General features: G+C 41.1%; 1 protein-coding gene and 1 long non-coding RNA gene across 5 annotated transcripts in view; one reads left to right on the forward strand and one right to left on the reverse strand.

The window, feature by feature from the left end:
• The window catches only part of LOC138748237 (uncharacterized), an 85,543-nt gene that overhangs the window by 40,041 nt on the left and 21,524 nt on the right, over positions 1 to 23,978 (forward strand). For both annotated transcript variants that reach the window (XR_011347893.1, XR_011347892.1), the window contains exon 2: positions 10,497 to 10,613. This is a non-coding gene — a long non-coding RNA (uncharacterized lncRNA). The remainder of the gene's footprint in view (positions 1 to 10,496; positions 10,614 to 23,978) is intronic.
• Positions 101 to 23,978, reverse strand: part of plxna4 (plexin A4) — a 544,272-nt gene continuing 520,394 nt past the window's right edge. For 2 of the 3 annotated variants that reach the window (XM_069908052.1, XM_069908051.1), the window contains exons 30-32: positions 8,652 to 8,864; positions 5,075 to 5,225; positions 101 to 2,222 (exon numbers count right to left, since the gene is read on the reverse strand). In XM_069908052.1, the coding sequence (XP_069764153.1) occupies positions 2,127 to 2,222; positions 5,075 to 5,225; positions 8,652 to 8,864 (460 nt within the window). In that variant the 3' untranslated portion in view covers positions 101 to 2,126. Of the gene's footprint in view, positions 2,223 to 5,074; positions 5,226 to 8,651; positions 8,865 to 19,053; positions 19,289 to 23,978 lie in introns of those variants that run through there. The other variant, XM_069908053.1, reaches the window with a different exon arrangement.

The following is a 23,978-nucleotide window of genomic DNA, read 5'->3' on the forward strand; positions in this document are numbered from 1 at the left end:
TTTACTATATCACTAAAAAGATAGGCTTACCCTCAGCAACAATGACACCTTTTTGCTAATCATTAGACAACCTCAAGCAGTGTTTTTGTAATAAACTTTATTCTATATTACAAATAGTAAATTTTTGTTCTGAACTGCAAAATAGGAGTGCATCATATTTACATACACAGGTATACAATTGATATAACAAAGTACTGAAGCGAGCCTTTGTGGGTTCCTTTCATCTCTGTTTGAAGTAGTACTGTATATTTAATTACAGTCGTTATTAAGATTAAAAACCTATGTTGTTTTGTCTTGAAGAATTCTAACAGTAGTTTCTAGGGGTAAGGTGATACAAATTATCTTTAAATAGAGATGTTCACGTAACAACCCATTCAGGCCAGACACACTATTCTCAAGCATAAAAGGAACTGAAGGAAATAAGGAAGGACACATTCACAATCATGGCATTGCAGTTTGGTATCAACCTTTGCTTCCCAGATTCATTATTACATGCACTTTTTATATTAAAAAAGGTAACAAATAATATTGAAAAGAAAACAAATACCCAGGTCGCTGCCGGGGACTGACGTATCACATCCACAACACAAGTCTGGCACAGTTCAAGGCAAAAAGCTTTTGTTTTAAAAAGTCCCTTTTGTATATTTTTTTGAGCTGAATGAATTGGTGGGTGAAGGGAGGCAGTTTTCTTTTAGATTCCACAATATTACAACATGTATAAATGTCCTTGGGGGGCAGGGGGAATAAAATTCCAGTGATTCTCCCTTCACAGTACTGACTGTGAGGTGACCCAAAGGCTTGGGTCTTCTGACAACCCCTTCCCCCCCCCTCCCGCTCCATAACCCCCATTCCAAAGTCCTGGCTCCTCCTAAATATAACACGTGCAAAATCATGTCTTCGCTTTCGCAGTTTAATTCTTTCTTTAGCCATCTTCTATAAATAAAGTTCACAGTTTGTCAATCTGTGTGATTTCCTGTGCAAATATAGAGGAATGCTTGGTTGGAACCAACTAATCATTTGTGGGTTTTTTTTTGTTGGTTGTTGTCTTGTGGAACCTCACAAATTAGGTAGATGTCTGTAAATAAAATGATAATCCACAGTGGCACTTATTTTTGAACAGCACTGTAATCCTTTGGTCTTCGCTGGCTGAGATAATCCATCATTTCCAAACCAAAATGTCTTTATTTCATTTGCCAGTACCTCCAGAGTCACAAACTGCACCAGAACTCTGGTGAGAATCTCACCTGTTCATTTGCTTGAAATCCATTTACATGATCATGTACACCTTTATTTTTTTCCTTGACAAGACAAGGCTTAGGATTTAGAGTACCTTTATTTTTGCATGAGTTTCCGTGAGCGCGCGAGCGCGCGTGTGTGTGTGTATGTATACGCACGCATGTATAAATGATAGCTGCGTGTAACTTTGTGTTAGTATGTGCACTTATATGCACACATCCTCTCCTCACACCATAGCTCTGGAATAAATATTCTCCCCCCCCCCCCACCCAAAGTCCAGTTGGTCCATCCTCCACCTGTAATGCTCTCTTCCCTTCCCACAGACCAGATAAATTGCAATTTTCATGCATGTTTTTTTGTCTCTAATAGTACACAATCTCTGGTCAGTTAGTCGACCGAACAAGAAACCACACTATTGTCTCAATAATCCCATGTTGATCAAAAATATTTTTGTATCAAGGCCTCAGGTTGATGCCATATCTCGACCTGACCCAAAGGAAATTGCTTCTTGGGCCTCACAAAGCGTGAAGATCTTCCATCTTTCCTGTTTCCCATCACTTACCCAACAAGAGGAAAGGATGTGAAGTTCCTCTGGAAATGATGGCCAACGTTTTCTTCGGGAGTGATTACTGCTTTATTTTAACAAATCATGAAGTGATTTGTTAGTTTTAACCTTGAAGTATCCAATAATGTTGTGGGTGAGAGAGAGGGAGCAAGAGATAAGAGTAAGAGACCGAAGGAGAATAAAAGATGAAAACCCAGGTATAATGGAAGAGATAGATGATCAAGGTGACGTTGCATGAACCAATCATAACTTGCACTTGAAAGGCGACCATCTTTAGTCAGGCACAGCTTGGTTTCTATTACCCAGCGTTCCTTGGGAGTGCCACTCAGCTCTCTATTGACATGAGAGCAATTACCTGTTCAAGTTTGTAAGCTAACCTCTGTCTCCTGGACTGATCTTCACATTCAAGAGTACTTACTATCTGTGGATGAGAACATAAAGGAAAGATGATTTTAGTATTGAATTTAACACTTTTGGTACTGATCAAAAATTCTTACAATGTCGGTGACTACAGTAATGTCCCACCCTTCTTATTAGTTAGTTTTTGGACACATTACCATGTTTGAGGAGAAAAGAGATTCATTGTCCAGTCCTCAATGATTATACCTGCATTAGTGCCGGACTGGGGTCAGTTACAAAGGTATCCTTGGTCAAATAGTTGATCATTAAGACATCCAATGAGAGTTAAGTACCATGTGGATGAAATGATCCATCCTATGAGTTCCCACCTGACCTCTCAACATTGGAAGGCTGAGCATTCACCAATTGGCAACAACAGTCTGAGAGGAAAGATCCAATACATTTCTATCTTCCAATCTCTTTTAAAAAAAATAAGATCCAGAAAGAGATATAGGCTTGTGACCAACTCAAAGGAAGAGTGAAGCAGGCAATAGTGCAAAACAAAAAAAGTAACCTGGCCAGATATAATGGAGTGTGTCCAACCCTCTGTTTCCAGCAATGATTCTCTGTTCCAGAAGACCCTAAGCATCGCACTGACACCATGCAGTCCTTGTCCAGGGCTACCAAGGAAACTTCTTTCTCTGAGGGTTTTGGCTCCTTCAGCAAGGCTCCTTCGATACGTGAGCATTCAGTAAAGCTAGATGCTGCCTCACAGTGCTAGAGAGTTCAATCCCAATCTTGGGCGTTGTCTGCGGAGAGTTAGCGCATCCTCCTTGTGGGTTTCCTCTGGGTTCTCTCCTTTTCTCCCACATCCCAAAGGGTTAGAAGTTAATTGCCCATTGTAAGTTGCTTCTGGTGTGTGAGTGAGGGTTAGAATTTATGAGATGTCAACGAGAATGTGGGGAGAATGAAAAAGGAGATTAACGGAAAATTAGTGTAAATGATAGCCAGCAGGAACTCCATGGGCCGAATGGCCTCCATCTGTGTAATAAATACACTGGAGTTAAATCATGAGGGAAAATTTCTTGTTTGTATTCTCCTGCAAGTGGGAGACTTGGGGATGTGGAGTGTGTGAATAAGTGCGCGGGGGAGGGGGTGGCGATTGGAAAAAAAAATTACAAGGATGGCCAGAACTTGAGGAACTGAGTTACAGGAAAAGGTTGAACACATTAGAACTTTATTCCCCAGAGTGTAGAAGAATGAGGGGAGATTCGTTTGAGATAGACAAAATTATGAGGGGTATAGATAGAAAAAATGCAAGCAGGCCATTTCCACTTGGTTTGGATGAGACAAGAAGCAGAGGGCATGAGTTGAGAGTGAAAGGTGAAATGTTAAAGGGTACATTAAGGGGAACTTCATGCAGAGAGTGGCGAGAGGGTGGAACAAGCTGCCAGCTGAAGTGGCGAATGTGGCTCGATTTTGACATTTAAGTAAAATTTGAACACGTACATGGCTGGGAGGGAAATGGAGGGCTATGGTCTGGGTCAATGGCGCAAAGCAGAATAATAGTTCTGCTCAGTCTACATGGTCTAAGGGTCCGTTTCTCCACGGTAATGCTCTATTGTTCTAATAGATTGAGCTGTTTCAAATTCTCTTGGATTTATAGAAGAGAAACAAAGTCAGTATTCATTCTTAATGAAAAAGGAAGAATAAATGACAATCGATGTAAAATTGATTGTCATAAACATATGTACAATGTACATATGTGAAAGAGTCTTACTTGCTGCAGCTTCCCTGGATCATCAAACACACTAACAACAATTTAAATATAATGAACACAGAGGAAGAGAAAAATAGATAATTATAAAAGAAGTAGAAAAAAAAATCATAGTATAATAAGAACAAGAGAATGCAATCGTAATTTAGAGATGGGCACCTTGGAGCAAAATCATAAGGGTCGTCTGTTTTACAAAGGAGTTCTCCCCTTCACTGTGCTCTGAACGCCAAGGAAACAAAAGAAACCTTGAAGACTAGAATAGGTGTATTTTATTCAGGTCAGGATGCCAAGTGATAAGCAGCAAAGATGAGAAAATGGACGCAAGGCACGATCTGCCGTGAATAATTCATCAGATGTGGACTTTGTTGGCAAGCCAATCTTTTTTGCCCGTCCCTATCTTTAACTGGCTTGGCTGTTTCAAAGTTGACCACATTGAATGGACAGGAGTTACACACAACTCAAGCAGAGTTCCTTCCCCAATGATTTTATAGTTATTATTAATGAGATTCCAGATTTATTGAAATACAATAAAATCCCTGGTATCCGGCACCTGCGGGGATTGCTGGATAAGTGAATTTTCCGATTGCTTGAGATTGCATGTTGTGTGATTGGTGAACTAATGGCAAAGTATGCAAATTTTAAATTTGCATGTCTTTTGCCAGTTGCATGAGGCTTGAATTGTGGATAACAGGGATTTTACTGTAGATGAAGCTTTAATTCCCTGACTGCAGAGCTGGGATTCATACTTGAATCTCCAAATCACTGGAGCACTGAATTCTGGTCAAATAACTTAAAGCTATCATACCCCCATCAGTCGGCATATCAGGCATCAACTGATTACTAATAACTTATAATGATATTGTAGGACCTTATTGGCAATATGTCACACGGCATTTTGCAAGAATACTATCAAAGAAAATTTGGTGTCAAGCCAAATGTGATATCTGGGCAGATATCTGGGCAGGAGTAAGTTAAAGAATGAGAGAGGTGGAGAGGCAGAGAAGTTCATTTCTGAATTCAGGACACAGGGAGATGGAATGATCACCACCGATGCAGGAATTAGATGAGGGTGTTTGAGTGTCCAGCACTGGGGAAGCACAGGTGCTCTGGAGGATTGCAGGACATGAATGAAATGGTGACAAGGAATGAGGTCTTACCTCTTCGCTGTATTTGCTGACGTAGGAGTAGATTTCACTGAGGGCACTCATTGCGTTGAATTCAGCCATGTGCATTCGGGACTGCTCAGCCAGATAAGCGTTCATGTCCTGGTCACTGATGGCTGGCATCTTTCCAATGTCTGCATAGTACCTGCACCAAACACAGACAAATGGAGACTCAAACTTTCAGATCTCTTTACCTCAAACTTCCCCCCTCTTTTCTACAATCCATTTTGGATAGGATAATATCTGATTGTTGGGTGGCTGGAGGCTACTACCCCAACATGAGATTTCATATCAGTGTAGCATCCCATCTCATTGCAGGGATTACCTCAATGTAGAGGCTATCCCAATATACGGTTCACCCATTGTAGGCATGACCCATTATAGGGGTCACATCAATGTAAGAATCATCCAAATGCTGGGGTCACCCTAATGTTGAGGTCATCTCATTTGAGGTCACATCAATATTGGTTGTCCCCTCAAGGTAAATCATGTAAATGAAGGGTATCACATCAGTGTAGGGTGTAAACCCAAGGTGGGAATATGCACGAGTCTTGGGTGACACCACTCAAAATAGAATATCAGAGTGATGCAAGTTGACACCCTACACCCATGTGGTAGCCCCTAGCACCTGTGTTATGTCATTCTCTAACATCTTCCATCACATATGCAGAGATAATATATACAATATTTTAGATCACAATTCAATGAACTGTTATTGTGGTCAACCGATTTTAATATTCCAGCTAAATTCTCAAAAGGAACCAGCTTTGGAGTCTCCCTGAACAGAATAATCTGGTGTCTTGAGGCTCCCAGGGATTTGTTTGTCATTGCTAATGGTCAAAGTGACAGCATTATGGGAACCCCCTGAGAAAGAGTCAAGCTCTTCTTGTTGGTTGGTTTTTCAGGTTCAATCAGGTTTAATATAAATTTTAAAGAATTCCTTTCTCATGTATAACTTGTTGGGTTCGTGCTGTAGATTTTTAAAATCCAATCTTCATGCTTGCCATTATTGTTTTCCCTTCAAACAAATGAAATTAATCCAAGAGCTTGGAGTGGAACAGTGGCATCAATCATTGTTAGTCGAAACCTTTCTCCTGGTGTAGAGAATAACAAGGTATTGTACATGAGTGTGGGAAGCCTTGGTTTCTGGGACAACTGGGCAGGACTTGCACACTAAATGGCAGGCCCCTCTGGAGTGTTGTAGCACAGGTGGTGAAGAGGATGTTTGTATGCTTACCTTCAGTAGTCAGGACATGGAATGAAGGAGTTAGAAGATCATATTTCAGTTGTTCAGGATATTTGTAAGCCCACATTTGGAATACTGCATGCAGTTCTGATCACTTTGCTATGGGAAAGGTGTCATTAAAGTGGAAAAGGGGAAAAAGCAGTCCACAAGGATGTTTTTGGGACGAGAGAGAGAGAGAGAGAACGAGTGCACTGTGGGAATACCTTCAGCACACAAATCACAGTGGTTCAAGAAGACAGCCCACCATCTCTGTTGGTTTTGCGGATAACGTTTGCACTCTAGGAATCGGGAAGAAAATCAGCCTGCTCTTTTCCAAAAAAAACTTGCTGCTGAATTTTTACATCCACTCAAGAGATTAGTTTATGTGTCAAGATCATTATAGTGTGGGCAGAGATAACATCAATGACAGAAAATGGGGATAACAAACAGGGGTGGGATGTGGGTTTAAATTGTTTTCAGTGAGGAACAAGGAGAATCCTCGTTTATCCCAGGACTAAACAATGTGCCAATTAGCGCAGATCTGTTGGATTGAGCAGTTCAATGACTCAATGGGATTCAGAATTGCAATTCACACCTGTCCACAACATCACCAGTAGTTCACTAATTAGAGAAAAACATGTTCCATCGTGAGGATTTGCACCTCTTGGGAGACGTGTTCTTTTCTTCTGAAATCTTATGCACCGATTGAAAGCTATGTCTCTACCAAAAACATCATCCACTCCCAACATCCTTTTTTATTTCACAGGACTGTAGGAATCTAAAATGGCTTTCTGTTCCTTGAATTTTCACCCCACATGGATTTGACCCTTCAATGGTGCAAACAGTTGCCTGCATATACATTGTGTGTACTTGTTGAGGAGATCTAAACCCCTGGACGTAATTATAAGAGTGGTGCTAATATTATCCCACAAGGAAATTGATGAAAACAGTCGTCATGCCCACAGGGAGTATTTTGTGCAATTCAAGAGAAGCTGACTGGGAGAAAAGAATAGACTGAGTGGACGGGCAAGTTGTTGAGCTGGCAGCCAAAGTTTAGATCGTCGATCCAGAGATACACAATTCAAATCCCTCCAGGCAACTGGTGGAATTTCAAACCAGGTAAAAGTGAAGATGGTTGCAAGTAACAATGGAAATACAGGAATGTTACCTGCTTGTCTAATCCCCTTGAGGAATTCCTACCTCATCCACTAGCCCAGTTAATTAAGCATGAACTATAAATGCCACCAATGTCCACATCTCATAAATAGATTAACAAATAGTGGATAGAGTTGGAGAGATAGGAGAACTTGAGTAGATCATGACCACACGTGGACCCTGGAAGCCAACTGGCTTGCTGTAACTTCAAAGCCACTTTTATGCACTGCATAATATTTACTGTGAAAGGACGACATGGAATAATTTCAGTTTACACAAAGAAATATCCATAATAATTTACTGCTGGTAGGCGTCTCAAGTGCATGAAATGTGAAACAATAAAGGAAAAATTCCCAAGAGCAAATCTCTCCCTGACAATTTCATTATTTTTTTATTACGACATTCCAATACCAATATTGTCAGCTGGAGAGTAAGAAATGCCAAATCAGACAAAAGCCATCTGCTCATCTCTATCTTCTGACACTTGGGGGTGTCCTGATGGATTGACAACCACTTGTAGGACACATCAGGCATCAAATACCAGGTACTGGCAGTGGCATGCCATGACATATCAATTTGAGTGAATCTCACTCCCTGCTCTGTTGTCATTACCCATCCACCACTCTCACTATACTCTGTTCTCTAGTTGCCCAGTCAGGTTTAATTTAATTTTTTAATTTGGACATACTGTATGGTAACAGGCCCTTTCGACCCACTAGTCCATGCTGCCCAATTAACCTACACCTCTGGTACCTTTTTGAACGATGGGAGGAAACTGGAGCACCCAGTGGAAACCCACGCAGACATGGAGAGAATGTACAAATTCCTGACAGACAACGTGGGATTCAAATCCAGGTCCCTGTCATTGGCGTAGTTACAGTGCTCCCAATCTAACTGGAGCCTCCTAGAATTAACAACTGATCAACTGAGCACTTACTTTTAAAAATACCCACAGACTCTGGTATTTAAAGTTATCCCATATTCTTTGCACATTTAATTGAAGAAATTAAATATGAACAGTGCCAGTTTGATTGATTATCCATCCAGGGTATAATGGACTGGGCATGGTAAGTGGCAGGCTGTAAGATTGAAGTATCAGTAAGAGTGTGTGGTCATGAGGTTTACAGCGGTCATGTTATAAAAGTGCCAGGAACATGTCAAACCACCGCAGACGCTAAGCTCAGTACTGACCTTTCCACCCAGCTCTTGTAGTTGGGGATGTCCTTGGCATAAAGCAGCTTATTGGACGGAGAGTCCTTGCCCAGCCTGTGCTCCGAAGTTGAGCAAGAGTCCATGAACGTCTGAGCCACCACTGAGAGACAGGCGTCCGTGATGCTGCTCTTGTGGATGTCGAAGACAAACTGTGGGTTCTTGATCACGTTAACCCAGAACCTCAGAGGCAAGCTGTAAAAGTGGAGGCATGGTGAGGGACAGCAGATTCTTACATCACTATGGTAACCCTGAGCATAAAACCCTGCAAATGTAGTGGGCACAACCCAAGACATCACAGGGCAAACCTCCTCTCCCCCTCCCCCCACCAATTGAGAACATCTACATTCGAAACATACTGGGGGTGTAGGTTAATTGGGTGTAAATTGGGCAGTATGGGCTCGTGGGCCAAAATGGCCAGTATATCTAATTTTTTTTAATTATTAATTAAAATTTAAAATTTAAATTTGAGAATATAGAAAACCCAAAAGTCCAGACTGACCCAAACCCCAAGCAATCTGGATTTTAGGACTTATACTGCATATGGCAGTCCAGGGGTATTGGGGCTGGTGGTTGATAACTGTAAACAGATTAGGAGGGTGGGTCATCTAACCACAGAAAAGATATCAATAAGATTGAAGAAGTGCAGAGGAGATTTACTAGGATGTTGCTGGGACTTCATTCCCTGGAGCATAGAAGAACCTCAATAGAGGTGTACAAAATTATGAGGGGTATAGATAAAGTAAATGCAAGTAGATTTTCTCCACTGAGAGTAGGGGAAGGGATTAAGGCCGAAAGGGGAAATGTTTAGGGGGTTCATGAGGGGGAAGTTCAGATCGTGGTGGGAGTATGGAATGAGCTGCCAGCTGAAGTGGTGAATGTGGGCTCAATTTTAACATTTGAAACAAATTTGGATGGGAGGAGTATGGAGGCCTGTAGACTGGGTACAGGTTGGTGGGACTAGACAGAATAATAGTTCAGCTTAGACTGGAAGGGCTGAAGGGCCGGTTTTCTGTGCTGTAATGTTCTATGGTTCCATGAAACCAGGTCAGTAAAGAGGAGGGAAGAAAGGTATGGGAAGGGAGAAGAAACCTCAGTAGACAGACGAGTGTATGTGGGAGAGAAAAACTAGAGATTACCTGAAATGACAAAGTACTAGTATATGTAAGCTGCCCAAATAGAACACAAGATGTTCTCTCAATTTGCATTTGTCCTCTTTGTTGCAATGAACAAAGGCATTTTGGAACTGGGAGGAAGATTTCAGTATGCAATCAGAAATGCAGCCAACAAATCTGGGAGGAAAATTATCAAGGCATTATTTAGAAAAAGGTTTTTTCCTGAATATTTTGATGATTGTTTTTAAATTTGTTACATGAGAAAGACTAGGCCATTTAATGAGGTTTTTTTTTAAAATTTTTTATTTTTCACACTTTCAAACCATATTGACCAAGATACATACAGACATTTTTTCTCTTGAATATATACAGTGTAATTTTCTCCCCCCTTTTCCCCCCTCCCTTCCCTCCCTCCCTCACCCCTTCCCCATTTATTTGAAGTTCAATCTATAAGATACATTAAATCTGTTAAACAATGTTGTCACTTAATAAAAATAAACAAGGAATTTTACTGAGTCAGTTCTTTTCATTATCTTCTCCTTCTGTCATTTTAGGTGGTGGAAGTCCATGGTAGGATTTCTCTATTGTATTTCATGTATGGCTCCCATATTTGTTCGAATATTGTGATGTTATTTCTTAAATTATATGTTATTTTTTCTAATGGAATACATTTATTTATTTCTATGTACCATTGTTGTCTTCTAATTTCCAGGTTGACATAATACATTGATGGAATAATGATGGAATCCATTATTAAGGATATAATAGCGGAGCATATGACAGAGAAGCAGAGAAGGGATCGGACGGAGTCAACATGGATTTACAAAAGGTAAATTGTGCTTGACAAATCTATTGGAATTCTTTGAGATGGTGACAGGTAAAATAGATGGGGGAGAGCCAGTGGATGTGGTGTACCTGGACTTCCAAAAGGCCTTCGATAAGGTCCTGCATAAATGACTGGCTTCCAAAATCAAGGCTCATGGGATTGGGGGCAAAGTATTGATGTGGATTGAGAACTGGCTGGCAGGTAGAAGACAGAGAGTTGGGATAAATGGCTTGTTTTCTGAGTGGCAGGCGGTGACCAGTGGGGTACCACAGGGATCTGTACTGGGACCCCAGCTGTTCACAATTTACATTAATGATGTAGATGAGGGGATTGGATGTAATATCTCCAAATTTGCAGATGACACTAAGCTAGGAGGGGTTGTGTGCACGGAAGAGGGGGTCAGAAAGCTCCAGTGTGATTTGGATAAATTGAGGGACTGGGCAGATACATGGCAAATGCACTACAATGTGGATAAATGTGAGGTTATCCACTTTGGTAATACAAACCGGAGGGCAGATTACTATTTGAATGGCAATAGATTAAGAGATGGGGAAGTGCAGAGAGACCTAGGGGTACTTGTACATCAGTCTCTGAAGGCGAGCATGCAGGTACAGCAGGTGGTTAAAAAGGCAAATGGTATGTTAGCCTTCATATCAAGAGGGTTTGAGTATAGGAACAAGGATACCTTACTGCAGCTGTACAGGGCCTTGGTGAGACCACACCTGGAGTATTGTGTGCAGTTTTGGTCACCTTATCTAAGGAAGGATGTTCTTGCAATGGAGGGAGTGCAGAGGCGATTCACCAGGCTAATACCTGGAATGGCAGGAATGACTTACGAGGAAAGATTGCGCAAATTGGGATTGTACTCGCTGGAGTTTAGAAGATTGAGAGGGGATCTCATAGAGACCTATAAAATTCTGGCAGGACTGGACAGAGTGGATGCAGATGGGATGTTTCCAATGATGGGAAAATTCAGAACCCGGGGCCATGGTTTGAGGATAATAGGCAAACCATTTAGGTCTGAGATGAGGAGGAATTTCTTTACCCAGAGGGTGGTGAATCTGTGGAATTCATTGCCACAGAGGGCAGTAGAGGCAGGTTCATTAAATATATTTAAGAGGGAATTAGATATATTTCTTCAGTATAAGGGTATTAAAGGTTACGGAGAGAAGGCGGGGATGGGGTACTGAACTTTAAGATCAGCCATGATCTCGTTGAATGGCGGAGCAGGCTCGAAGGGTCGAATAACCTACTCCTGCTCCTATCTTCTATGTTTTCTATGTTTCTATTTTTTTGCTACAGCTAAGGCTATCATAACAAATCTTTTTTGTGCACCATCCAAATCGAGTCCAAATTCTTTATTTCTTATATTACTGAGGAGGAAGATCTCTGGGTTTTTTGGTATATTGCTTTTTGTGATTTTATTTAATATCTGGTTTAGATCTTCCCAAAATTTTTTCACTTTCTCACATGTCCAAATTGCATGAATTGTTGTTCCCGTTTCCTTTTTACAGCGAAAACATCTGTCTGATACTGTTGGGTCCCATTTATTTAACTTTTGAGGTGTGATGTATAGCCTGTGTATCCAGTTATATTGTATCATGTGTAACCTCGTGTTTATTGTATTTCTCATAGTTCCGGAGCATAGCTTCTCCCATGTTTCATTCTTTATTATGTTTAGATCTTGTTCCCATTTTTGTTTAGGTTTACCGTTTGTTTCCTCGTTCTCCTTTTCTTGCAGTTTGATGTACATGTTTGTTATAAATTTTTAAATTATCATTGTGTCTGTAATCACATATTCAAAATTGCTTCCTTCTGGTAACCTCAGACTGTTTCCCAATTTGTCCTTCAAGTAGGTTTTCAATTGGTGGTATGCAAACATTGTATCGTGAGTTATATTATATTTATCCTTCATTTGTTCAAAGGATAATAATTTATTTCCCGAGAAACAATTTCCCGAGAAACCCCTCCTTCTACTCATCCCTCCCTCTAACTGCCCCTTGCACCACCATAACTTCCCCTGCCCATCACTCCTCACCTACACCCTCTGCCCACCCCTGCTTACCCACCCACTCAGGCCCAGCGCGCTGCCGATCAGCCTTTGCAAAACAGCGGGGGCCGTATGCAGCCTGCCATGTCCGTCGTGCCGACAGGATATCACAGGCGCTCGCCAATCCGCCGCACCGCTCGATAGGTGGGAGAAGTGACTGGTTGTGCGGGGAGCCTTCCAACTGGCTTGCCGGCTGATGACATCGACAGACTTCTCGTGTTACAATTTTGTTTTCCCTGTTCTCAAAGTTTGCACGGTCAACCTGCAACACTCTTGCTCCCTCCGCGTCCCGTGGATCTGATGCCCGGGTGTTGTTAGGATTCCCAGCAGAAGGTTTGTGGAACTTTACCATTCCGGATTCCTTTTTGAGAATATTCTGGCCATCTTTTAAGGGGGTGGTTTTAGGGGGGAGGGGATAGTTAGGGGGTGGGGAAGGATGTACAATGAAGGGGGAGATGGTGGGGGTGACATTACCAAAAAACAGCATCGGCTCTCGCTGCAGGGTGGGCCACTTTTAATACATCTTTGAAATGATCTTGCGGGCCAAATATAATTATATAATTTGGCCCGCGGGCCAGAGTCTGACATGTGTGCTCTAAGTCATCTTGTAATTTTTTCATTAATGGATGGTAATTGAGTTTATATAGATGGCTGAGGTTTTTATTTAGTTGTATACCTAGGTATCGCATTGCTTGTGTTTGCCATCTAAATGGCAATTCTTTCTTAAACTTTGTGAAATCCGCATTATTCATTGGCATTGCTTCACTTTTATTTGCGTTGATCTTGTACCCCGATACTTCTCCATATTCCTTCAGTTTCCTATGTAATTCTTTTATTGATATTTCTGGTTCTGTTAAGTATATTATAACGTCATCTGCAAATAGACTGATTTTATATTCCTTCTCTTTTATTTTTATCCCTCTTATTTTATTTTCTGTTCTTATCAGTTCTGCTAGTAGTTCTATAGCTAACGAGAACAGTGACATCCCTGCCTTGATGATCTGCTTAAGTTACATTGTTTTGATATATATCCATTTACTGTCACTTTCGCCAATGGCCCCTTATATAATGCTTTAATCCAACTAATATATTTCTCTGGTAGGCTGAATTTTTGTAGTACTTTGAATAAATAATTCCATTCTACTCTGTCAAAGGCCTTCTCTGCGTCTAAAGCAACCGCTACTTTTGGAGTTTTATTTCCTTCTACTGCATGAATTAAGTTAATAAATTTACAAATATTGTCCGTTGTTCGTCTTTTTTTAATAAATCCAGTTTGGTCTAGATTTACTATTTTTGGTACATAGTCGGCCAATCTGTTTGCTAATAGTTTAGCTATTATTTTATAATCTGTGTTGAGATATTGGTCTATATGATGCTGGTGCAGGTGGATCTTTCCCTGTCTTTGGTATTACTGTAATTATTGCTGTTTTGCATGAATCTGGTATGTTTTGTGTTTTATCAACCTGGTTGATTACTTCCAGGAGGGGAGGAATTAATAAGTCTTTAAATGTTTTATAGAATTCTATTGGGAATCCATCCTCTCCTGGTGTTTTATTGTTCGGTAGTTTTTTTATTATCTCCTGTAATTCTTCTATTTCAAATGGTTTTATTAATTTATTTTGCTCCTCCATTTGTAATTTCGGTAGTTCAATTTTAGTTAGAAATTCATCTATTTTGTCTTCTTTCCCTTCGTTTTCAGTTTGATATAGTTGTTCGTAGAATTCCCTGAAGTTTTCATTGATCTGCGTTGGATTATATGTACTTTGTTTGTCCTTTTTCCTTAATGCCAATACCATTCTTTTAGTTTGTTCTGTCTTAAGCTGCCACGCTAGAATTTTGTGCGTTTTTTTTCCTAGCTCATAATATTTCTGTTTTGTCTTCATTATGTTCTTCTCCACCTTATGTTTGTAGTGTTTCATATTTTATTTTTTTATCTGCCAATTCTCTTCTTTTAGTTGTGTCTTCCTTCATTGCTAATTCTTTTTCTGTATTTGTTATTTCCCTTTCCAACTGTTCTGTTTCCCGATTGTAGTCCTTCTTCATCTTAGTTACATAACTTATTATTTGCCCTCTGATGAACGCTTTCATTGCGTCCCATAGTATAAACATATCTTTCACTGATTCTGTATTTATTTCAAGGTACATTTTAATTTGTCGTTCAATGAATTCTCTAAAATCCTGTCGTTTAAGTAGCATGGAGTTTAATCTCCATCTATACATTCTTGGAGGGATGTCCTCTAGCTCTATTGCCAATAACAGGGGTGAGTGATCTGATAATAGTCTAGCTTTATATTCCATTTTCCTAACTCTCCCTTGAATGTGGGCTGATAACAGGAATAGGTCTATCCTCGAGTATGTTTTGTGTCTACCCGAATAATATGAATATTATTTTCCTTTGGGTGTTGTTTCCTCCATATATCCAAAAGTTGCATTTCTTGCATTGATTTAATTATAAATTTGATTACTTTGTTCTTTCTGTTAGTTTTTTTTTCCCAGTTTTATCCATGTTTGAGTCCAAATTAAGGATAAAATCCCCTCCTATTAGTATGTTCCCTTGCGTGTCTGCTATCTTCAAAAAAATATCTTGCATAAACTTTTGATCTTCTTCATTAGATGAGTATACATTGAGTAAATTCCAAAATTCTGAATATATCTGACATTTTATCATTACATATCTCCCTGCTGGATCTATTATTTCCTCTTCTATTTTGATTGGTACATTTTTACTGATTAATATAGCTACTCCTCTGGCTTTTGAATTATATGATGCTGCTGTTACATGTCCTATCCAATCTCTCTTTAATTTCTTGTGATCCACTTCAGTTAGATGTGTTTCTTGTACGAATGCTATATCAATTTTTGATTTGGTTATGTATTCCATTAATATTTAAAGTCATATAGTTCAACATAGTCATTTCATACTTTGTTTATCTTTCCTTTACGTTTCCTCATCACCACCTTCCCTTCTTATCCATTTCTGCTTTCTTTTTTTGAACATATTATAAGACAAGATTTCTAAAACGTAAAATATTTCCACTATTCTCATATCTAAAATTCCTTTAACCCCAATAGTCCCTCCCCTTTCTGAGTTGCCCTTTGTCCCTTGTCGGGCAACCACATCTCCCCTCTCCATTTGGATTTGCGAATCCACTCGCGTCAACTGATTTCGCAGTGACTGTTATTCTTCCCCACCCAGCCCCCCCAGAAAAGACTTTAATCTTCATATATAACAAAGGTCACTCTCTTAATTCCCTTCTTAGTTCTTACTTATACTCTATTTTTTTTTATATATATATAGTTTGTTGTCATTTTTGTTCTTCTAACATCTCTTCATCTCTACGTCTGTTTTGTAGTTGTTCTGCAAATTTTCGTGCTTTTTCCGGATGCGAGAATAGTTTGCTTTCTTGCCCCGGGATAACTATTTTAAGTGCCGCTGGGTATTTTAACATAAACTTATAACCTTTTTTCCATAAGGTCATTTTTGCTGCATTGAACTCCTTTCTCCAGGAGTTCAAAACTTATATCTGAATAGAAAAAAATTTTTTGACCCTTGTATTCCAGTGGTTTTTTGTCTTCTCTTATTTTTTTCATTGCCTTCTCCAATATATTTTCTCTTGTAGTATAATCTTAGGAATTTTACTAGAATGGATCTTGGTTTTTGTTGTGCTTGTGGTTTAGGGGCTAATGTTCTGTGTGCCCTTTCTATTTCCATTCCTTCCTGTAATTCTGGTCTTCCTAGGACCCTGGGGATCCATTCTTTTATAAATTCTTTCATATCTTTCCCTTCTTCATCTTCCTTAAGGCCCACTATCTTTATATTGTTTCTTCTATTATAATTTTCCATTATATCTATCTTCTGAGCTAACAGCTCCTGTGTTTCTTTAACTTTTTAATCAGATTCTTCTAATTTCTTTTTTAAGTCATCTACTTCCATTTCTATGGCTGTTTCTCATTCTTCCACCTTGTCTACTCTTTTTCTTATATCTGACATGATCATCTCTAATCTATTCACTTTTTCTTCTGCACTTTTTATTCTTTTTTATTTCACTGAATTCTTGTGACTGCCATTCTTTTACTGTCTCCATATATTCTTTAAAAAAAATATCCATGTACTTGCCCTTCCCTTCATCTTCCATTTCTCTGTGTTCTCCCTCCTCTTCTTCTGAGTCCACTCCAGGATCTGTGTCCTTTACCTCTGTCTCTTCTGGTTTTCTTGTTGGGTTGTTTGTTTTATTTTGTTGGGTATTTTTGTTCTTCTTATTTTTATTAAAAGTGTCTTGGTGTTGGTCTTCTTCCTCTGAGTTGGTCATCTGTTGTTTCTTTGATTTCCTATTTTTATTCTCTTCCTTCTTGTTCCCGTTATTTTCTATGTTTTCCTGTTGAGAGTCTTGCTGTTGTGTTATACTTGTTTGTTTCGGCTGTGGAGATTTACTCCTCAGCTGGTCCCCCCTCCCGTCAGTGTTGTTTTAGTCTTGTGCATCACGCATGCGCGAGGATTCGCGCATGCGCAGTTGCGCACTTTTGTTTGGCTCCATGAGCCATCTTTGTAGTCCTGAGTTCGGGGTTTCCACTGACCTCAAGGAGCGGGCTTCTCTCTCCACCTTCCTCTTCCGACGTCCTTCCTTCTTCTTTTCTTCCCGTTGTTTTTGGTTTTCTTTCTTTGCTGCCATTTTCTCCACACTTTCACTTTCAATTTGTTATGGTTTCTGTGTTAGTGACTTTGTTTTTTCTCTACCTTTTTTTAACTTTTCTGGAGAGGGCTGGAGTTCCCCTACCGGCCACTACTCCATCACGTGACTCCTCTTGGCCATTTAATGAGGTTGAGAAGATTATGAACACTACAGGTGGCATTAGTAGGTACAGGTCGAGCAACTGAGAGCAAAAGGTCATGCAATAATATCTCCAGGAATACATCAAGCTCGACTTGGTTACTCTACTGGATGGTTGGGGTGGGGGTGGGAGCAGTGGTAAACAAATCCTCTCATCCTGTCTGGAATCTCTTTCAGTTAAATAATAATCTTTAGGATGCTGCGGCATACAAAATTATAAAGGGTAATTGAAGAAGAATGCTCATTCAATGGTTATAAAATGCAATTTTATTGAGACATGGACAAACCAACTCCTTGGTGGACACCAACAGGTTGGTCTTGTTGGGTAACCAATGAAATTAATGTGGGAACAGCGCAATGGAGGAAGGAGGCTGTGATTGAATCCTTAGGAAAAAGCTCCAGCCCTAATTCTAATTTAAAGGATGTCACAAAATAAAGTTCTGGATGAGGCAGCTCCTCAAAATTTGGGCTCATCATTCACAATAACAGGCCACACTCTTCCCATTGCAACCTGAACCTCTTCCCAAATTGGCCTTCCTCAAAAACCAGCTCGAACTGAAGAGGCTAATATTTGAGGTGTTCGATGTTTACGTCCAGGAGCCCACATTTACAAAGTGTGGGTATGAATATTTAAATGAAACCCCTTTATCCTAAAATAGGTCTCCGTATATTATAAGAAGTTTTACAATGTGGGGCACTTTTATTGAGAATCTCTTATCCTATATCTTTTATTCTCTTCTTTTGTAGGGGGTTCGAGGGGGAGGGAGGGGGACTAATAGGGGGTCTTTTCTTTTTTTTTTCCTTTTTATATATACCACATTTGTAAAGGATCTGTAATATTATAAAATAATTGAATATTTTGTAGTTTTAAAATTTATAAATAAAATTTAAAATAAAAACATCCAGCTCCTTGCTGTTTGAATAAGTTAACATTTCCAGACCTGAGGGCCAACATTTTAACATGACTGTACAGCTAATCTGGATCTTACTGCACTGTAGCTGTGTAAGAACAGCAGGTACACTGGAACAGATGAAATGGTTGCTGCATGGTCAGATCAAATTAGTTCAGAGATGAATCTCAGCTCCAATCAATTAATAGTGAACTTCAGCCTATGGTGGGAATTTTAATTAAACACACTCTCAATCAACTGCTGCCTGCTTGCTCCTTGTTTTCCTCTGCTCCTTTATTTCACACATCACTCCTAGCCAAGTAACTACATCAGCCTTCTCGTTTCACCTACCATTTCTTGGAGCCATTCTTTCTTGTGGTCTGAAAGTCAGTCATACAGCGCAGTAACAGCTCTCCGGGCGCCTCTCAATATTATTCCCATTTACCATTGACTAGGTAAGTAGCCACTTGTGCCGTGGGAATTGAAGTGCTTGTCCAGATGCCCCTCAAGCAGGGTGCTCCTGATTGCCTCCCAGTGAAAAGATGGGTGGTACGGATGGCGTAGCAGTTAGTGCAATGCTGGTACAGCGCCAGCAACCTGGGTTTGAATCAGGCGCTGTCTGTAAGGTGCTTGTACAAACAGAAGTAGTTGGGACTCAGTGATCAGGCAGGCATCGAGAGAAATAGACTGTCAACTTTTGGACTGGAACCCTTCCTTAAAACTGAGGTGTGAGGAGGAGATGGAAGGCGTGAAAAGGATGGGGGCAGAGCTGGGAGGAAGATGGGAGAGGTATCCCATACCCCGATGTTTTAGACACCTCAGTTATGGGGAAAAAATATGCGGCCACCTGCACGATGCCCCTGATCATTCTGTATAATCTCTGTCAGGTTTGTCCCTCTGCCTTCTCTGCTGCAAGGAAAACAAACAGATCTCAGATCTCACAACTTGAGCAAGATCAGAATTAGGGGCAACAAATCGATAGCAGTCATTGACAAAACCTATGGGGAATTCAAGCCAACACCTTCCATCCTCAGAATGGAAAGTATGTGACACAATGGTACTGGTGCAATCAGGGGAAAACGACAACACAAGGCAGAATGGAATGTGTAGATACGTTGGTGGTGGGATATAGAAGAGTGGGGGAGGGTATGGAAGGCTTGATCGGAGAATAAAAACCAGAATTCAACAGCTGTTGATACTTTGCCATCTATTGAAAGAAAGATCCTCTTGCTATGCTCCTTGGATCATAAACATGTCCTCAATGCTTTCTGTTCAAATTAACGACCAAATTGAAGGTGATGGCGTATTGGGTGGAAAGTGTAATAACTGGCCTACACTTTTCCACATGCTCAATTTGAGCCAACTCACCCCCTTCCAAAATTCAACAATTCTAACATTAATACTTCCTGCTTTCACTGAATATTTAACCTAACGCCTTTGAGTAGCAAATTTTTCCCACAAAGCTCGTGTTCAAAAAAGGAATGCTTACTGCAATGGGATAAATTGGCTCTGAGTTGTGCTCTTTTCTAGAAGACCACAAGCATAGGAGTGGAATCAGGCCATTCGACCCATTGAGTTTGTCCAGCCATTCCATCATGGCTGATTGACTGTTATTTATAACCCCATTCTCTTGCCTTTTCCTTGTTACCCTTCATTCCCTTTTGAATGAAGAACCTACCTACCTCTATCTGAAGTATAATCAATGACTCAGCCTCCAAATCAACATATTCCATAGATTCACCACCCTTTTTCCCATACAACAGGTTGGCAGCACCCCCCTCAACCAAAACTGCCGGATGTGGAGGAGGCCTGGAGAGGGAGGCCAGGGCTGAAGGGTTCCATCTCCCTCATCCATTAACCTCTCACCTTACTGACATGCATCAACACCTGAGCACTGACAACACCCCTCCTTTGTGGCGTTCTTGTTTTTTTAGACATACAGGTTGGTAACAGGCTATTTTGGCCCATGGGTTTGTGATACTCAATTTACACCCAATTAACTTACACCCCTGGAATGTTTTGAATGTTGGGAGGAAACCAGAGCCCTCGGGGAAATCCCACGCAGATACTGGGAGAATGTACAAACACCGTGGGATTCAAACCCCCACCCCAATTGCTGGCGCTGTAAAGGCATTGTGCTAACCACTAACCTTTGGATTAATTTGGTTAATTATCTTTGGATAATTAGCCACAGGATCTTGGATTTTCTACCTCTTGGAAAAGATTGCTCCTTACAACTTACCTCTTCAACCTAGCTTTGGGCAAACCCTACCCAAAATCATCTGCTTGGTCACAGATGCAACCAACATAGAATCTCCCTCATCCTCACCTACCAGCCTCCGCATACAACATATCATCCGTTGGTATTTCCGGCACTTACTACAGGATCCCACTACTAGATACATCTTTCCCTCTCCTCCTCTCTCAGCCTTTCACAGGGACCGCTCCCTCCAAGATTCCCTCACGTATTCATCCCTCCCCACCCATTGCATCTCTGGCCCCTTCCCCTGTGCCCACAAGAGGTGCAACACGTGCCCACACCTCCTCCCTCACCACAGTCTGGAGCCCCAAACAGGCCCATATTCAGCAACAATTCATCTATACATCCAGAAGATTTATTTACTGCATCTAGTGCACCCTTTGTGGCATTCTCTACATCGGAGAGACCGGTAGCAGTCTGGGAGATCACTTTGCTCAGCACCTCCTCTCTATCTGCAACCACAGCGACCATCTCAGTGGCCAACCACTTCAATTTTGGGTCACATTCCTGTGCTTACATGTCTGTCCATGGCCTTATGTACTCTCCCATCCATCCTGACCATCTCCAGAGTGGAGAAACGACACCTTATTTTCCATCTGGGCACCCTCCAGCTAGATGGCATTAATACTGACTTCTTTCCCCTCCCCCATTTTCTGCCTTTCCAGTTCTTTCACCTACACCCTCCCTCTCAGTGCTGGTGTCCCCTCCCTCCCTTCTAACCTATCTCCCGCCCTGCCACCCACCCCTTCCCCCTCCCACTCATTCATTCTGACCCTCACCGGTATTTTCTCATACTTCAATGAAGAGCTCAAGCCTGAAACGTCAGTTCTGTATCTCTGCCTTTGCTACATAAAGGACACTGTTTGATCTGCTGAGTCTCTCCAGTATTGTGTGTTTTTACTTCAACCACAGTGTCCACAGAATTCTGTATTTTACCCCTACCCAAAATCTTAGTAAATGTAAATACTAAATAAAATGCAGATGTAAAAAATCTAAATTTAAAGCATAAAATGTTGAAATGACCCAGATGGTCAAACAGCGTCCATGGAAAGAGAAATGGAGCTAATTCAAGGCCCAAGGCCCACAAAACTCACCTGATTCAAATACACCGAACTGGCTACATGGATGGGATACCAAACTGCTGAAGCCGACTATCACATCCCTCGTTCCCTCTCTGGGAATATCAAGAGCAGAAAGGTTGAAGTGGGTATGAAATCAGAAGGGGAGACAGGGATTTTTTAAAAAGATTACCAACCCTCTTGCTGCCACAGAAGCGATGGATTATTGTTTGTGACTGCTCGTGCCCTTTCTGTTGGGTGATGAATGAAGCAACAGCTACACAATTAAGAACATTATGCCTTTGTAGAAGGCAACCATCTGCTTTATTTTTATTACTTTTAAATGAGTACTTAATCTTCTTGCAGCTTAATCAATGAGGGACGTGAAGTGTTAAAGAAAATGCCTTTCCTTCCTTCTCGCATCAGAGAACTACCCTGAACTCTTTCTTTCCCCCATCACTTCTCAGCCATTTACTCTTCTACCTTCCCATCTGCATCCATCTATGACCTCTGTGAGCCTGTCCTTCCTCTCCTCTTCCCCCCACCTGTTTATTTGGGCACCCACTTGTTTATGCCTCATGATGAGCCCAGGCCCGAAATGGTGGTTAGCCTTTACTTCCTATGGATGCTGTGTGACCTGCTGAGTTTCTCCAGCATGTCTGCGTACTGCCTTTCAGGTTCTCATTGTTTACACAAAACTTCATTTGGTCCAACAATAGCTCTCCTACCACCACATCCCCCCACACTATCACACAATCTCTTCCACTCACTACACATGGAAAGATTCATGCCCACCCTTTCCCATCCAAATAGCTTCCCTTTATGATCAAGTACTTCTCATTAACTATTGAATTCCCAGGTCTTCCAAAACAATATCACATCACTATGTTATCTCCTATTGGAGAAAATGTTCCAGCAAACACCCATTCCCCATTGAATTTATAGTTTCAGGAAAAATTAGGTGACCATGAAAGAGAGAAAGTTGTTGAACATTAAGAAGGGTAGAATCCCATAGGTAGCATAAATATCAGCCTGCATATGTGCGAAGATTTCATACACTTCTATAATCTCTTAAAAGACCAGACTGTTCATGGTGCTGACACACGCCTGTCACTGCCAGGTTCAGCTCCAACAGGATTGTCAAATCTGTGGATGACAATGGTAGTTGACCTCATCAGCAACAGAGAGGTGATTGAATGGGCTTGTACAGAAGTGCTAGAGAAACAGCCTGAGTCTCAACGTGGCCAAGACAATGTAGAGATGATTGTGGACTTCAGGACCACTCCCCACTACATATCAATATCTCTGTTGTACAGAGAGTGGGAAGCACAAAGTTTCTTGGTGTCCATTTAAAGGACGAACTATCCTGGACTCACAACAACTCAGGAAGGCATAGCAGCCCCCAGACTCCCTAAGGAGATTGAGAAGGGCAAGGCTACCAGCCACCATCTTAACAGGAGCACAACAGGGAGCGTCCTGGCTGGTTGCATCATATTGTGGTAGCTGCAAAGCATCAGATCAGAGGTCAATTCAGAGGGTGATTAAAACAACTGAGATGATCACATGGGGTCTCCCTTCATTCTATCAATGATCTCTCTAGGAAGCTGTACTTAAAGAGGGCTCATAGAATCACTGGCATCCAGCCCGCAGTATTTTTAAGACACTACCTTCAAGGAAGAGGTATAGGGCCATAAAACCCAGAACTGGCGGGCTAGGATACAGCTTCTTCCGCAGGCAGTGAGATTGCTGAATAATCTCAGAAAGCCATGTTATTTTCATACATCTTTATTCTGGATCACTATTTCTATAGGACATATATGTATAGTTTACCTATCTCGGCTGCACCATTTCATCGGATGCAAGGATCGACAACGAGACAGACAACAGACTCGCCAAGGCAAATAGCGTCTTTGGAAGACTACACAAAAGAGTCTGGAAAAACAACCAACTGAAAAACCTCACAAAGATTAGCGTATACAGAGCCGTCATCATACCCACGCTCCTGTTTGACTCCGATTCATGAGTCCTCTACCGGCATCACCTACAGCTCCTAGAACACTTCCACCAGCGTTGTCTCCGCTCCATCCTCAACATTCATTGGAGCGACTTCATCACCAACATCGAAGTACTCGAGATGGCAGAGGCCGACAGCATCGAATCCACGCTGCTGAAGATCCAACTGCGCTGGGTAGGTGACGTCTCCAGAATGGAGGACCATCGCCTTCCCAAGATCGCCACCGAGACAGAGATGCACCCAAGAAGAGGTACAAGGACTGCCTAA

This window comes from Narcine bancroftii, chromosome 13 (genome assembly GCF_036971445.1).
Source record: "Narcine bancroftii isolate sNarBan1 chromosome 13, sNarBan1.hap1, whole genome shotgun sequence".
NCBI lineage: Eukaryota > Metazoa > Chordata > Chondrichthyes > Torpediniformes > Narcinidae > Narcine > Narcine bancroftii.